Source organism: Paramormyrops kingsleyae, chromosome 23 (assembly GCF_048594095.1).
Source record: "Paramormyrops kingsleyae isolate MSU_618 chromosome 23, PKINGS_0.4, whole genome shotgun sequence".
In the NCBI taxonomy this organism is placed as follows: domain Eukaryota; kingdom Metazoa; phylum Chordata; class Actinopteri; order Osteoglossiformes; family Mormyridae; genus Paramormyrops; species Paramormyrops kingsleyae.
Genome location: NC_132819.1, coordinates 5,215,263 through 5,232,280, shown reverse-complemented (window position 1 = coordinate 5,232,280; position 17,018 = coordinate 5,215,263). Strand labels below are relative to the sequence as shown.

The following is a 17,018-nucleotide window of genomic DNA, read 5'->3' as shown; positions in this document are numbered from 1 at the left end:
ACACACATACACACACGTTCACACCCACCGCATATCATGTTCAAGTCCAGCTCCTATATCCGATCACCCAGATTTAACCCATGTGTTGCAAATGTGACAGTATTCTACCACACGCAAATCACAGCAAAACAGTGACACTGAGTAGAACAAGCCAGCCCAGCCTGATGAGCAACTCAACCATGATATTATGGGGTGGAAAAAAAAAGGAACAAAATGTCGAAGTGAAAAGGTCTGCAGGCAGCTACAGCGTCAAGCTTTCCTCTAGATCAAGAAATTCTCAAGAGGTTAGCAGCTGTTCGTTTGCGCAGGAAATAAATCTGACTTCGTCTTCATGGGAGCTGCCTTCAGCCCCATAAAAAGATATTTTATTTTAAGCACTTTGTAACTTGACACAGAGGGTTTTTTCATTGCCTTAATAGAGCCCTCCTACAGCCTTGTAGGCCTTGGGTCAGCACTGGTGGGTCAGTCCTGGTGGGTCAGTCCTGGTGGGTCAGTCCTGGTGGGTCAGCACTGGTGGGTCAGTCCTGGTGGGTCAGTCCTGGTGGGTCAGCACTGGTGGGTCAGTCCTGGTGGGTCAGTCCTGGTGGGTCAGCACTGGTGGGTCAGTCCTGGTGGGTCAGTCCTGGTGGGTCAGCACTGGTGGGTCAGTCCTGGTGGGTCAGCACTGGTGGGTCAGTCCTGGTGGGTCAGTCCTGGTGGGTCAGCACTGGTGGGTCAGTCCTGGTGGGTCAGTCCTGGTGGGTCAGTACTGGTGGGTCAGCACTGGTGGGTCAGTCCTGGTGGGTCAGCACTGGTGGGTCAGTCCTGGTGGGTCAGTCCTGGTGGGTCAGCACTGGTGGGTCAGTCCTGGTGGGTCAGTCCTGGTGGGTCAGTCCTGGTGGGTCAGTACTGGTCCTAGCCAGTGTGGCGCCCTAGGCGAGCATCACCGCCAGCGCCCCCCACTTGAGGCAAAGTGAAATTTTCTGGCAGTTCGGCGCCCCCCTCAGAAGTTGCCGCCCTAGGCAGTCGCCTGTGTCGCCTATAGGATTGACCGGCCCTGATGACATCATCTTTACTGTAACGTTTTTCCTCCTCTTCTTTTCTTTTTTTGCTCCCCTGGGCACCAGATAATTTAGGGCGTTTTGACATGTTGAGCCTGTCGACAGATCAAAAAATGACCATCCCCCCCAAGTAGCAGGTAAAGGCTAATTAGACAGAGGAGGGGGCGGCGTGGGGGTGGGGGGGCACCGTGGTGACTTCATAGGAAAGTTACGTATCATTACTATTATTACTACTACTACTTAATAGGCTTTGCTAAGCAGGTAAATTCATGTGGGCTTGTTCTTTTCATATTAAGACACATTAATAGCATCTAGTGTTAAGAATAGTGGAATCTTACACTTTTTTTCTTCCTTTTCTTCCTCCGTTTGTGGCCCCCCCTGGATGGATGGCGCCCTTAGCATTGGCCTATATTGCCTATGCCACGGGCCGGACCTGCCTCAGGAATACATAGGTTTAGGTGCACAAGGATTCTGCTGGGTCCTTTCTGGGTGGCCCTTTCTTCAGGTGGGCAATAGGTCATCATGATCGCCAAGTCAGACCTTCACCACGAGCACCATCCTGTAATCGCCATCGCCTTTCGCCTGTCCTAGTCATTCATGCAGCTGTTGAGACAATTATCCTTGTGAACGATTCCATTTTCTGTAACCGCTGACCCTGTTCAGGGTGGTGGGGGGTCCATAGCCTATCCTGGAGGCTACAGGCGCAAGGCCGGGAACAACCCAGGATGGGGCGCCAACCAATGGCAGGGCACAGTCACACACCCTTTGTGAATGATTATCATGTTCCTAAATCGATGACTATTTTCTATAATCCGTTGCCTCTTTTACCTTTAATGTTCTATTCTTTACTTGCCATTTGCACAAGTACAGGTGCACTGGAATTCGTCTCTTTGCCTGCCCCATCTTGCTCTCCATAGCTTGGGGGGTCACAGCACAGGATCTTACAGCGTGTGGCCCCCCCCTGGGGTTGGGGGTTAGGGGCCCAGGACTAAACTTACAACCCTCGGGTTGGTGCAACATTCTTATTACAGTTATATATTTCACTAATTCATATATCTAGATGCTTTTTATTTCGCCACCTTTACGAACAGCAGCTGAACGAGGCCAAGTGAGTTTGCTTATTGAATTTCATACATCTGGCTCCATGTCAAATATGTATTATCTGCAGTTCTGCTTAGCTGAATTTTATATATTACACAACTTAAAATACCCTCAGCAGGAGTTAATAAAATCTAAATGTATTTAACATTTGGAATAGAAGAAGTGAAATCTAATGGCTTCCCCTACATGGCCGAGGCTTGGTTTGTTCAGATCTATTGCTGTGTTGGAGGTTGTCAGTGACCATGTCATCTACAGCGTACAGTATATATCACCTCAGTTCAGCTAATCCTTCAGTTGCATTGACCAAAATACCTAGTTTGAGATCCTTCATCATGAACAAGTTAATAACAACCTTGTTAACTGAGAGGATTCCACTCAAACTAATTATATACATTTTTTCTGCTAATATATATATAGAACAAGTCATTTGCTGAACACCAAAATATCATTGCTGATTTTGATTTGCCAATTAAAAAAAAAATCATTTGCATGTTCTATACTTTTCTATATGTCTATATTGCTGCATGTAAAACCCACGACAAAATGACACAAACAGCGTGGAGAATTTAACCTTTATTCATATTATTTACAGAATAGGATATTTCGTCGTTTTGCCCCATAGCACCAGTCTGAGGTCGAGCGCTGGTCTCATAGCTTTCATGCCGATCACACATGGACGGCGTCGCCGTCACGCGGCTCTGCCCTTTCTTTAGGCATGGCCGCTCTGTAAGCGTTACGACACGAGCCGCACAGGAACACCCAGATGAATGACTCACTCACACGTAGCTGCAGAGGGGTTGCAGAACTCAGACGACAGGATGGTGGACTTTGCACATTTTTCGACGAATGGCTGACAGGGTGGAGACAGAGTAACACGGAAGGGGGAGGGGCTTTAAGGCATTACGGCACAATACATATAATCCAGCGCTGGGGGGTTACGGGGCTTTTGTTGCAGTAGTTGGACAGGGTGGCTTCTGTAAGTGAGCGGGCAAACCTATCAGCCTTGGACACATCTTCTCATTTTACTCTCTTCTTGCGGACTGTAAGAAATAAAACCATGACTGTTATAAGCTAAAGAACAAGGACCATGGTATTAGCTACCTTGAAGGAGAAGTGTTTGACACCAGCCTGTGAAATTCTTTCAGTAAAAGAATGATTTCCAATATAAAAGCATATACTATTACAAGGAATACAGTCTTAAGCCCTAGAAACTTTTACACATTAACACCTAATTGCCAATAACAGAGATTCTTGCCAAGGACCATATTAAAATACATCTCCGTGCAGAGTCATATTGGCATAAGAAGCCTTGAGAGGATGTGCACTTACAGACGTCGTTGTTTCGGGTGATCGCCATGGAAGCGCGGGCGCGTGGACCCTGCTGATTGAAATGGTACCCAATTTTGAGGATGGAAGGGTTTTTCTCCAGCATTTTGGCAATCTCCATCTCCACTGAGTCTCCCAGCTGCTGTCTCTGTGGACAGAGAAGAGAGCAACATTAGCTCCCATTAGTGATGGCCAAATGAAGCTTCATGAACCAACTGCTGTATTTTCTGACACCACTAGATGGTGCTATCTATTAAAAAAAAAACAGCTCAATTCATGCCCCATAGCAAACCAAGAGCCTCATCTAGTGAGGTCAGAAAATATAGAAAATGCCTCATGAAGCTTCCTTTGGCCATAACTAGCTCCCGTTCTTCACTGTGGTAGATGTTTGGAGGACTGGACCTGGGATACGTAGGTAAAACAGGGATTTGGGGAGCCCTAGAGTGTCCGTGCATGACTGTAGAGTTAGCATCAGGCTACCCCTGGGAAATAAACAATGGTGACATTGTGAAGAGGTCATCTGTTTTTAGAGACCACTTTGTGTCAAGTGTTAGCAGCATCTCTGATTTATCGTCGCATAAAAGGCATTATGGCACTGTGTTCTGGGCAACTTATATTGGCTGAGCAAAACTGCAGGACATAGCTTTGTATTTATGACTGCTCATATGACTGTCTATAAGCCCTCTGAATTTCACGGCTTCTCACTGAGAATGGGGGGGGCAGATATTTCAAGGACAACTGATCCACAACAGCTTGAGGGTTCCTGAGCAATTCTGATGTCTCATGTGACCTTACAGTAATAGTCCAGAAGAAAGCCAAAGTAGGGGATGTTAAAGAAGATTCCAACAAGTAAGCAACCACAACAAACTATTATATACCTGGACAGACTTTCCATAGCTGGTTCTTTGTTTAGCTTATATCATGTACTATGTTCAATAGTAAATCACCTTCATCATCATCATACTGGAATTGAATTCTTTGCTGTTTTCTTAGGTCTTTGGTCCTTTTTTCTGGTTATATTTATTTGTAGTAATAAAGAACTTTGATTTTGTCAGTAAATATGCTTTTATGATAGTGCTCTGTTTTTCATGGGAATCCATTTATAGTTCTGACCTGGTTGTCAATCTTAATCTCCTTCAGCGTGGTGTTCTGGCCCAGGGCTTTGATGATAGCCATCATGCCTTCTGCGGTAATGAAGTTGGACTCAATGTTAAGACTTTGAAGGGTTTTGTTGGATGCCAGCATCTCAGCGATGGCCTGCAGAGAACATCACAACCAGTCAGATGGGTCAGAATCCAGAACAGAATCAGATGGTTTCCACGGACACAACAGGCACGCGTCACCACAGAAGGGCAGTGCTCCACTCACCACAGCAACAGGGTCGTTGCTACGGGTGGCGGCGATGCTCAGTGATTTCACCTTGGTATTGGATTTCATGGCATGAAAAATTTCCTTTAGCTTGGGGATGGGAATGTCCTGCAGGGAGAATAAGGAATATCAGAGTAATTTCTTTTACAACCAAACTTACATATGTCCCAGAAGGACAGTTTCATGAATATAATAGCTGATGAAAGGTATAAGGCTAGGTCAGCATTCCTGTGTTTTGAATGGTCAAGGGCTTGTAAACTGCATGCCTCTCTGTTCTTGTTCAGGGTAGGTGATGAAAGGCCATGAATGAACTCTTTGGAATGACCCATGCAACCTGGGAAACACAGTGGTCTCATATCCTTATGTTTGACTATTTGTGGAGATGTAGTGTGACCCAATAAGTTACTTTGTACCCATGGCAACCTAAGCAAAAATTGTTTTTGATGGTGGGTACCATCTTTATGATAATGCACCTCAAGTCATTTGCCTAAGGTGACCAACTGATTGGCTCATTTATTACATTATAAACCTAGAACCCCAATAATGTTACTCAAAGGACTGGAAAGTTATATCTGCCAGGTGTCAAACAAAAATAAGGGTCCATAATTGGTTACCTTGATGTTGTTCAAGTTGACGTCACTCAAGCTGCTTTCATTTTTGCTGATCTTGCGAAGGGTTTCCTCAACGTTAGTTGGGTTAGGTGGCTCATCCGGAAAGATTTTGTACGTGTCCGGCTTCACCACACCTGGTGGTTTGGAGAATTAGCTTGATCAACATCTCAGCATGTGGAAGCTAATGGAAGTCTTGTTGCTACACTCATGACACTGCAGACTATGCATGTCAGTCCAAACGTGCCATGACCGATTTGTCCATCTACTTAATGAGATGAAGAGGTTCAACAATAAGGGGGACAGGAATTACCCCCATATCCCCATGTCCATGTTCCTTTGAGTACTGTACTACACAACAGACTTTGCTAATTGGGCGAGAACTCCATTTTGGTTATTCGTTTTAGATATGCATATACGCTGTACTTACTGTTTATGCCTTCTGTGTTAGCAATTCTCCCTTCAAGGCCGAGAGCGTCGTAATACTGCTTGTTGCTCATCAGTGTGTACATTCCCAAGATGGCTGCAGGCAGAAGGGGACAGGTGTCACATGTTTTTTTTGTCCACATGGAACAAGAACAGAGTGCATATAAAACCACAGTTGCCAAATTAGGTCTTAAATTTTCTATGAAAAAGTCATGCAACTTCCAATCAATTATCCTGGATAGAGTCACAGAGGGCCATAAAACACAGGTACACGTTGGGGCCACCTGCACACAGAGACAATTTAGTGAGGACTGCAGGAGAACTTGTGAAATACAGTGTTTCTCAGGCTGGTTCTCAGGAAACCCTAGGTGGTCCACGTATTTCTTCCCTCCCAGCTCCCTACTGGGGCTGTCTGTGGGTCCCAAAGGACCAAGTGAGGAAACACTGCTCTATGGGCTGTATGGTCACCATGCTGCCCTTACAAAACATCACCCTAAAAATTCCAGCATATTGACACTATAGTAGCAAACATTCAACAGAAGAGGGCAGCAAACCCTCCCATCTAAAGACATAAACTATAAACTAGCTACATACATAGCCACTCCCCTCAAGCAAGAAAAAATGGCAAGGAGACACAGAGAGAAAGAGAGAGGGGAAAACAAAGGAAATGTTGGCAGCTGCCCAAAAACACTCCGCCCGAGCTACGTCACGTATCCGTAAAAGATACATCAAGGTTCTATTTATAGACGGCTAAGAGGGCGGCTCATTTTACGCTAAAAACACATGCAGACCAGATCCTCCCAGGCCTGTGCTTTCAACCACAGTCAAAAAGGCGGACAAGAGAATCTAGCATCCCAGCATAGTCCAAATCCTAATCTGGTCTCCTTCCAGAGCAGATGGCTAATGGTCAATTGAGGAGACCTGAGAAACTCCCCGTCCCAAGTGTCAGGGAAACTGAAAATGCAACCTGCCATGAACCCGCCCCAGCCAGGATACGGCCCACTGCAGATGATGAAAGAGGAGCATGATGTCACCTCCTTGGCAGCAGTCCTGTTCTTCAGGGATCTGATCTCCTCAGGGGCTGTTCTGCTTTCCATTTAGATTGTCGCTTATAAGCTGCAGCGATGCAGCAGAAATCTAACTTAGTCCACTCTTGCCTAGACTACAGGAGTTAAGTAGAGTTCTCAATGCAGCGTTTAATTTTGACAGAAGCTCTTTAGTTTTTGCAACTTAGAAGTCAGCATCTGTGCGTACAGCCTGAGGGGATCACAGGAACAGTGTGGCACATTTTCGTCGCTATCAAGTGCTAAGTCTACAAGGTTGTAGCGACATGCTAAACTAATAATGTACTGAGCACAGAGAGTGTAAATGTGAGAAACAAATAATGCTGAGAAGCAATTAATAATCTTTTGCATCAACCATAATTAAAATATACAGTGTACAAAAATCAAGCAGTATAAAAGGTTAGACTGATTTTGATTCATTTTGATTAATATTTCATATCTTCAATGAATAAGAGGCTACCGTCTGTGGACGTTCATTTTATTTGAGTGAATTGAAAGGAATAAGACTAGATTATTAAATACATCACGGGTTAAAGAGAACTATCTGGTCAAAACTGACTTGGCATTTGTGGGTGAAGTGTAATTCTAATTCTGATTCTTTTTTACATGAAATCTGAACATCAATAAAGGCTTTACATAGCCCAATAACAGAGCGGCAGTAATAAGAAATAATGGCCAAGATAGCAGATGATAAAGCATGCACCCTTAAGAAAGTAAGAAAACTTGAACTATGGGCAAAAAACAGCAGCTAAACAGTTAAAATCGGAGATATTTGCTGGTAAAGGAAACAATGACAGTAATAGAGCTTGGCAGCATAAGCCCAGCTTTGCTGTGGAAAGCCAGTCGCTGCAGATTCCCCACATGCATTCATTTAGGTATTGCATATTCAGCCTTGGTGTGATATTCAGTGGGCATTCTCAGCTGTGGGGGGTCAGAAGTCACACACTTCAGGTCAACTGAGTGACAGACATGTTGATAGAAATGAAGGAGGCAGGGGGTGTGGCCAAAGACCAGGGGGAGTCAGAAGGAGGAGACTGAGGTAGATTTGGAGCAGATGGGAGCATTATAATCACATAGACGTAACACCATTGGGGCAGTTTCACCTGTAACATCACGGAGAAAAGGTGGGTTTTATATTTTATTCTAAGCCAGTGTTTTCCAATCCAGTCCTCAGGGAGCTGCAGAAAGCCCACGTTTTTAAGGGAGCTGGGAGAGAGCAAAAATGTGGACTGTCTGACAGGGAGCTCAGAGGGAGCAAAAACATGGACTGTCTGACAGGGAGCTCAAAAGGAGCAAAAACATGGACTGTCTGTCAGGGAGCTCAGAGGGAGCAAAAATGTGGACTGTCTGACAGGGAGCTCAGAGGGAGCAAAAACGTGGACTGTCTGACAGGGAGCACAGAGGAAGCAAAAACATGGACTGTCTGATAGGGAGCTCAAAGGGACCAAAAACGTGGACTGTCTGACAGGGAGTTCAAAGGGAGCAAAAATGTGGACTGTCTGACAGGGAGCTCAAAGGGAGCAAAGACGTGGACTGTCTGGCAGGGAGCTCAAAGGGAGCAAAAACGTGGACTGTCTGGCAGGGAGCTCAAAGGTAGCAAAAACATGGACTGTCTGACAGGGAGCTCAGAGGAAGCAAAAACATGGACTGTCTGGCAGGGAGCTCAAAGGGAGCAAAAACATGGACTGTCTGTGGGTCCCCAAGGACCAGATTTAGGAAACACTGTTCTAAGCAGGCCAGCAGATGCAGATTTCCCTGGAGGAGAGGTACGTGTGACCCTATGGAGAGCGTATGGAGAGCCACACCTGCAATGTCACACATCTCTGCATCCGTAGCGTTCTTCAGGGCCTCCTCCAACTCCGGCTCCAGGGTGATCTGCTCTGATATGGGGATTTGCCCTGAGCCAGGTTTGGGGACAAAGGCTTTTCCTGGGAAAAAGACACACACACACACACTCAGTAACATTAAGCATGCATACAGCCAGACAGACACCAGCACCAGATAGGCATAGAGTAAAAATATTTGACAAATTTAGGTTTCACCCTCAGGCTCATCTAGTCCCAGTTCTCAGCCCATTTATTGTGAAAAACATTTTTAAAAATCCATTTATTGATTTGTCCCATATTTCCATACACATTTTATATCGTCGGGGACCCCCCAGGCTACGCAGATCATCAGGATTCCAGAGGTGATGGTGGGGGTGGCATCCTATAATTTCTTCAGATTGAAAGTGGCATCCAAACTAAGTCAAATCAACAATCACCCTTGCATACCATAGTGATTTAAAAATAATGTTTTTATTCTTAAAGACCTAAATATGTGCCCTCCAGCCATCAGATATGGCTATTCATCCATCCATCCACCAAATCATTCATCTTTCATCTGATCTTGATGGTGCAGACTTTTGACCTCGGCACCAGCTTCACCAGAGAAATACAACATGCAGAGGTACAGAAATGACAGCTGGCCCTGAAAAATGCCGCTCTGGCCATATTCTCTGCTGTCAGAGATCCTCTAGCACAGTGGTTCTCAATCCTGTTCCTGGCGCTCCCCCTCCCCCCCCCCCCCACGCCCCACCACGCCACAATGTTTTCATTCCAACCCACACTGCTTGCAACCTGCCACATTCATTATTAGCTTATTAATATACCATATGAGCCTGATTAAGGTGGGGTTCAAATGAAAACATTCTGGCAGGGGGGTGCCAGGAAGAGCATTGAGAACCACTGCTCTAGAACAACAGAAACCAAAATGGCGGGGTCTGTGTTGCCCCATCTGTCACCATGGCAACACCATACCAACTCATCGCCAAGGAGACAGAAAGAAAGAGGCCTAAATGTAGACCATTGCCTCCTTTCTACGGGAATGGACAGTGATTGTTAGTACCTCCTTCTCACCATAAAAATGTCTTAGGACACAGTCTTGATGGACCCGTTCATATCTGTCCAGGAGAAGCTTCAGTTGGAAGTGTGAAACCATAAACCAACAGTTGGTGTTTGGTGGTCGTCCAAACTCCGAACTGGGGACAATCAGCTACTTTATATAATTTCAGGTTTTTTTTTTTCCTGAAAGTGCTTCACCGGCAACATCAATTCCCTGAGCAAATCAAGGCAGCAACTGAGATGAAAGTATAATCTTGAATAAGGATGGAGAGGAATTTTTATTAAGAATTCCCACCAGTCTTTCAGCTAGATGCATGATTTATAATTGGATTCTTCCCTTTCAGTGCAATTTCATATAAATCCCCCCTCCCCTACAGAATTTGTCCCAGACTTCATATATCTTTAAGTAACAAACACCACAAAGCCCATCTTCTGTAAGATGCCCAAGCAGACTCCTTCCACATTAATAACAGTGGAGCTCCAGAAGCAGCCTGCATACCCTTTTTCTCCCCGGTAAAGGGCACCAGATCTTCCCGGTCCTCATGCTCCAAGGCCTGCTTCTCTAGGTATTCCTGCAGCGCGTCTCGGTCAAAGGTTCCAGTTGGGCTTTTCTTTGTCTGGTCACGCTGGCGGAACCCAGCCGGGAGGATGGCATTCTGGGACATGGAAGGGAGGTGAGACAAGATGGGTCAGCAGGTATCTCAGGTCCACGCCTCCAGATACTGTCCACTTTTGAAAAATAATGCGGAGCTCAAAACCACTGCAAACAGTCCAAAATGCAACAGCATGTGTGGTATTCAATCACTGGCACACATGACACACCCCTTTAGTCTCTCTTCATTGACTTCATATAGATGTTTCCATAAAGTGTAAGTCCTTAGTGCCCTGAATTCAGAGTTATCATCTACCTATACCTACCGTCCCAGTCAAGAGTCTGGACACACCTACTGAAAATCATTTGTTTTTCAACAAGATAATGACCCTAAGCTCACCTCAAGGTTATGCAGTAACTATTATCTTGTGAACAAGGAAAGAGATCTGTGACAGATGACCTGGCCCCCACAATCCCCCCCACCTAAACCCTATCTACAGAGCTGGTTTGGGATGAGTTGGATCGAAGAGTAAGAGCAAGGTAGCCAACATGTGTCCAGAACTTGTGAGAACTCCTTCAGGACTGTTGGAGAAGCATTGCAGGTGGCTACATCTGGAAGTTGGTTGAAGAGTATAAACTATGAAGAAATAATGAAATATTGGAAACTTTTCTTGGTTGTTGCAATATTTGATATGTATTGCCTTCTTTGTCTTAAGGCCGTTTACTACTAAGTGAATAACAGCTAAAATATAGCCACTTGCGCCTTGGGCCAGGAAATCCTAGGTCACACCTGCTTCTCCTACCTCTGGGTCCATCTCCTGGAGCTCATAATCCAGCTGGTCCAGCTCCTCGGCACTGAGGCCCTTGAGGATGGCATCCTCGTCAATGTCCCTGGGGTCGCTCTTGTGGGACATCCTGGCGGCCCGCACTCCTGGGAGACACAAACACCCCTCAGGAGGTGCATTAAGAATGGCTCCCCACTGCACTCCACCATCCGTGACGCACGTTAATATACCCAGCAAAGCGGTACTGTCATTCTCTTTTCCTAAGAGGCACCAAATGAGCAGATTTCATTGACTAACGCTGAAGAATACAGACCATTCATTTACAAAGTGATTAAACAGCTGGGTCTGCAACCTGAAATCCAAATCTATAATTCAAGCTTTGATAAAAATGCGTAACGTTGCTTTTTTTAATTAGCTTTTATCCAGCAGCATAAATGCTGTGGCCTGTCTCACGACTAAGTGACACTAAGCTCTGGTTTGGGTTAGGTTCTATGTTTGCTTTGATTGCCGCACTTTGAAAAGCACTTTAAGTCTCCGTCGCACGTGATTTACGAGGAATGACTATCAACCTAGACTCTTACTGTGGCAAAGGGAGACGATTGTACTGAAAAAACTGTAAATACTGAAGAGGATGGTTACGGTCACAGAAACTGTTTGCTGACATGAACAAGAGGTTACATGATGTAATTCCCTATTTTACTCTGAATACATTGGAGATGTTCGGAGAAAAAAGCCACCTAAATGTGAGGCCAGAGATGGATCAAAGCAGAGATATTCAGCCACTTGGACAACAGAGACCTAAGATAAGCCAAATTGCCACAGCATTATGCTCCTGTGTATGTCGACCAGCTTCAGGCCATCTGATAAGTTAATAAACAGCACAAGAGACAATAGAGGACAATAGAGACAATGGGACACACAACAGCCGATCATTTTACTGTGAGGTCCGATAAACACTAACACTAAAAACATATGGCTGACTGCCGGGGCCTGCACTACGAAGCAGGGTTAGGGGCTAATCGGGGTAACTTGTCGGATTTAAGGTAGTCTGGGCAAAATGTAAGTGAAGGAATATTATTAAACTGTGGTACCTTAAATCCGACAAGTCAGTAACCCCGCTTCGTAGTACAAGCCACAGGACTAGTTAAACAATTACTTAAATAAATATAAATAACCTATTTCACATATACAATATATCAACATGTTCATTTTTATCTGATAAATAACCAATTGAATAATCAAATAATAATTTACACTGATATAATGACCCTATGGCTAGATGACTGAATAGAAATAAACCTGATTTTCCTTCATTTTTAAATAGTAATAACAATTATTTTTATTATTATTATTATTGTTATTATTATTGTTGTTGTTGTTTGTTGTTCTAAAACAGCTTTCCTCGTTCACCTGGTTTTACGATAAAGGAGAGTAAGACACGGGTAAAGAGATTTAAATGAAAGGGTTTTCCACTGGTCTCGGTGCCACCCACAGTTGACAGGGTGGTTTACAGTTGCTTCTTTACTTATCAGCCTGCATGCAGAGCACTGGCACACCCAGAGACGCACTGGGATGGTGGCACAGATAGAGAGGATAGAGCAGGTCCTACAAAGGGCGCCCATGTAGACAATGTGAAACTTTAGATGAACGACCAGGGAGGGAAACCTATTTTAATTACACCGCACAGGCTGTGTGATTCAGGGCGACACAGTACAGCCTGAAACCGCCATATTCCACCTAAACATTTATGAGCTACAGAAAACCATTCCGGAGAATCATTGCTGGTAAATTACTTTGTGATGGTTTAACATGAAGCTTATTTGGTGGCCGTGGAGCCACCCAGGGCTAATCAGACCAGGACACTGCATGGTGCCAGGTAGGTGTTGACGGGCAGACCAATCGGATGCCAACATTGGTGGCGGACGTGGATGGGCACCAAACATCTCTAATGTGTAAATCCCACTGAAGCCAATGACGGAAGCAGAGAACGCAAACAGAGCAGGAGCTCTGCAGATCCTGCCCAGTGGTTGGGCCACCACCTGACCTGAGCTCCTTTCAGGTATAGAATTTCACATCTGAGTTTCACATCTATGTATATTACCAGACTGAACTGTATGCACCTGCTCTGGTAGCTGTTCTCAACTTCTCTAACCAGGTAAGAACAATTTCGTGATATTGAAGAACATGAGGAACTCTACAGGTCATTTGTGAAGTTTTTATCTTCATTACATTTTTAGTTGCCCACTAGTTAAAAAGAACAATTGCATATAACCAGCAACGATTGGATTTGGTGGATGCATGGAGAATATCCATACATCCATCCCTCCATCCATCCATCCATCCCTCCATCCATACATACATCTATCCCTCCATCCATCCATCCATACATCCATCCCTCCATCCATACATACATATATCCCTCCATCCATCCATCCATACATCCATCCCTCCATCCATCCATACATCCATCCCTCCATCCATACATACATCTATCCCTCCATCCATCCATCCATACATCCATCCCTCCATCCATACATACATATATCCCTCCATCCATCCATACATACATCCATCCCTCCATCCATACATACATCTATCCCTCCATCCATCCATTTTCCAGTGGACAGTGCAAGTCTGGATCCTATGCAAAGGAACATGGCAGAAGACACCCTGGATAAGATGGCAGCTGTAAGGAACATCCTCTCTTCATTATCATTCTTTATTCATTTATGTTCCTGCCCAGCCCTTAAATCAACCCCTGCAGTTTGAGCATTAATAATAACCCAAACAAAGTCAAAAGAAAACAGTGAACAGCTCCAAGATGTTTCAAATATCAGATGGTGTTTTGTCCAAATATGGGCCGAGAGCATTGAGATCATGCAGTCTCCCAAATCACTGTCAGCTTTTTGCTATTCACCCTGATTCGGTGTGATGTTCCCCAGCAGCGCAGATATCACCCCCCTTCACCCCCCCCCCCCCCCCCCCCCATGTGCACCTGTTCCCACAGTCCCACAGGGCAACCTTTGGAGGCCACGGCGAACCCACAAGGCGACAGGGTGTGAAGAAATCAGACAGCGTCAGTCACCTGTCACAGCCAGCTGGCCGAGGGAAGCTATTTCCAGGCAATTTAGCAGTAGCATCACTCTCAGTGAGCATTGCTGCCATACCCTGGCTAAACACAGGGTGTATAAATGTCTCCTAGAATGGGGAACTAGCGCATCAGACCTCTGACTCCGCCTCTTCCTTCCTGGGATAGCGAAACCGGAGGCATTTGGCTCCTAGATCTGCATGAAGGCTGCACAGCCAGCACACAAAATTTCATTTGTATTGAGTGTCTGAAATATACAGCTTCTCTTTTGGGCACACCAAATATAAGGTCATGCATTGTAGAATGAAACAAGTACGGAGAATACAAGGGGTTAAAGAAACAGACTGAAAGCAAAACAGGTGTTTTTTACATTAGTTTTTGAAGCTAATACTATTCTTGGCGATTACTTCAAATTTTAATCAGCAAATATGATTATAGGCTAAGAATGCATGACAGATATCACCTTTTGCCATATAAAAATTCAAATACTGTGCAAAGGCTGGGAGCTTAGCTTTTCAGTCCAAGTTTTTGCTCCCTCCTGGGCTCTAGGAGGGAGCAAAAATGTGGACTGTCTGTGGGTCCCCGAGGCCCAAGTTGGGAAACTCTGCTCTACAGGGTGAAGAAAATATATTAATCCAGGAGCTAAGGGCCCATAGATCAGTAAAATGTCCAAAATTGCAATGCTTTACCCTACATGCTCAAAATCTTGGTCCATTCATTAATCGGTGGCTCATTGGCCAATAGTGGTAAAGCACTTTCTGACTGAACCGCGGGCAAAAAATATCCAGCTATACTGAAATCTGTCAACAAATAAGCTCTTCCAATTTTGCATTTAATTAATTGCTTTGGAAGTATCCTGTGAGTTCCACCTTGAGGGTCCTGAGCCAATGACATTTCAACAGTGATGGCTTCGCTGTTGACAGAATCACCATCTGTAACAACAGCTGTCACTGCAGAACAAATGGCAGCCCGAACAAAAGGGGGACTTGGAATACAATGGACGCCTCCGGCTCTGAGTGCTGGAACCAGCTGGAATGTGTTGCATTGTAAGCCTGCTGCATCCCCCCCAAATTCAACCATAAAAACCAGATCATCCAGGCAAGGCAGGCAAGCACTTTTACACTAGATGAAAGAGTTTGTTTATTCTAGAGGCAGCAAATTTGCACTTAAATGCACAGCACTGGAATGTGTATTGTAGCTGCACACACACGATACACAGGGCACTCCTACAGTGACAATGTCACATCCATGCTTGAAATTAAATTAAATTATTTCACACTACTTAGAGTAGATCTATTTTGAATCTTCCTGCCTGAGTGCAAATACCAGATCAACTCTAGAGTAATTTTAGTCTGTGGTGCAAAATTTGAAGCCCGGATTCAACTCCCACAGTCACTTCAGTTGGACTCTAAGCTTCCCAGCCTGGAAATGACTCTCCCTGTAATGCACGCTAGTGCAACGCAGTCTGGAAACAGTCATATTAATGTCCCCAGGAAGCTCAGACTCTCTAATGCACAAGAACAGAGAAAGGAGATATGGAGCTGGCGCTAGCTGAAGCCAACAAGAGGTGCAGCCAGTCAGACAGCAAGAGCACGGAGCCGGAATCGATAGCCAGCGGGTAGCCTTTGGGTGAAGGCCACGCAAGAAGGCCCAGGTCACACAAATATAGAAATATCAGGTATCACAGATACGTCAGGCAGCCAGGATAGCTCTAAGTCATTCTGCAGATGCTACCACTAGCAGTGAACAAGAGGCAGACCAAGTCGAATGATGAGGATCGCGGCACAAAAATTACGGACAAACTACTCAACATCAACTACAGCATGGGTAGCGGCATGGGGACACTCGGAGCAGCCTATGGCCAGTGTCACCGTACCGTCACTCGTGCAGAGCCACAGACGTCACCAGAGACGAACACTCAGTCGTACCTTGTGGTTGCAGATGCAAATGCGTGGCAGTGACCCCAAGAGGGACTCCTACCCCCATTAAACAGAGGCTGGGAGTCGCATTATGTCACCACAGCCGTAGCCAAGGGGAATCATGCTCCTAAGAGGCTCATACAGTGCTGCCCCGACCGTTGTGCACAAAGCAAAGCCCACCAAAATGAAGTCACTGAACCTACCTTCACACACTGTACGAGCAGTGTCCCTTCACACACTGTACGAGCACTGTCCCTTCTCACGGTGACAGCTGCTGCAGGCCTGCGACTCTGGCTGTGTGACTGTCGATTTCTTTTCTCCTTCTTCTCCACCAACCACCCCCCCCCCCCAGCACTACCACTACCACCTAGTTTTCCCGTTCTATCCTCCCTCCCCCTCACTGTTGGGGGCTCTGCTGAGGCAGAACTACTGGGAGCACTTTGTGAGGTCAGCAGTTTATTATTTTGGCTCTTGGAGAGGCTGAGGAGAGAGAGACGGGGGTGGGGGGGGGCACACGCTGATGGGTGCGGGCCGGTGTCCATGTGCTTATCAGTAACTCTAGACAACAAATGAAAAGTGCCAGGGGTACAGTGCCATCTACTGGTAGCACTGGGTATTTTTTTGGCTACTGTCATCCAACCCACTGTTCAACTTCCTTGATTTAAAGGGTTTTATTAGCCATGTTCCTTGAGACCTCAGCTGAATGCTGGCACCTAGTCCAACTGAGGTCTTCATGTATTAACTGCCAGTAAAAAAAATTATTATGAAAATGGAGTCTCAGTACAAGACAGCAACTCCCTTGTTGCTTTGCAGGTCACA

The 17,018-nt window shown here is 45.4% G+C and overlaps 1 protein-coding gene across 2 annotated transcripts; it reads right to left on the bottom strand.

Annotated features, from left to right (window-relative positions):
• Window positions 1-2,701: 2,701 nt before the first annotated feature.
• Window positions 2,702-16,620, bottom strand: tmod4 (tropomodulin 4 (muscle)). 2 transcript variants are annotated; one of them, XM_023844577.2, is made up of 10 exons: window positions 16,403-16,620; window positions 11,211-11,357; window positions 10,315-10,471; window positions 8,739-8,861; window positions 5,874-5,966; window positions 5,450-5,580; window positions 4,836-4,943; window positions 4,581-4,724; window positions 3,471-3,615; window positions 2,702-3,181 (listed from the first exon to the last, which is right to left on the bottom strand). In XM_023844577.2, the coding sequence occupies exons 2-10, from the start codon at window positions 11,319-11,321 to the stop codon at window positions 3,159-3,161; spliced, it is 1,035 nt and encodes a 344-aa protein (XP_023700345.1). In that variant the 5' UTR covers window positions 11,322-11,357; window positions 16,403-16,620; the 3' UTR covers window positions 2,702-3,158. The 2 variants fall into 2 exon arrangements, with proteins under 2 accessions (XP_023700345.1, XP_023700344.1); XM_023844576.2 differs by having other exon boundaries at window positions 11,211-11,338; window positions 16,403-16,618.
• Window positions 16,621-17,018: the final 398 nt, after the last annotated feature.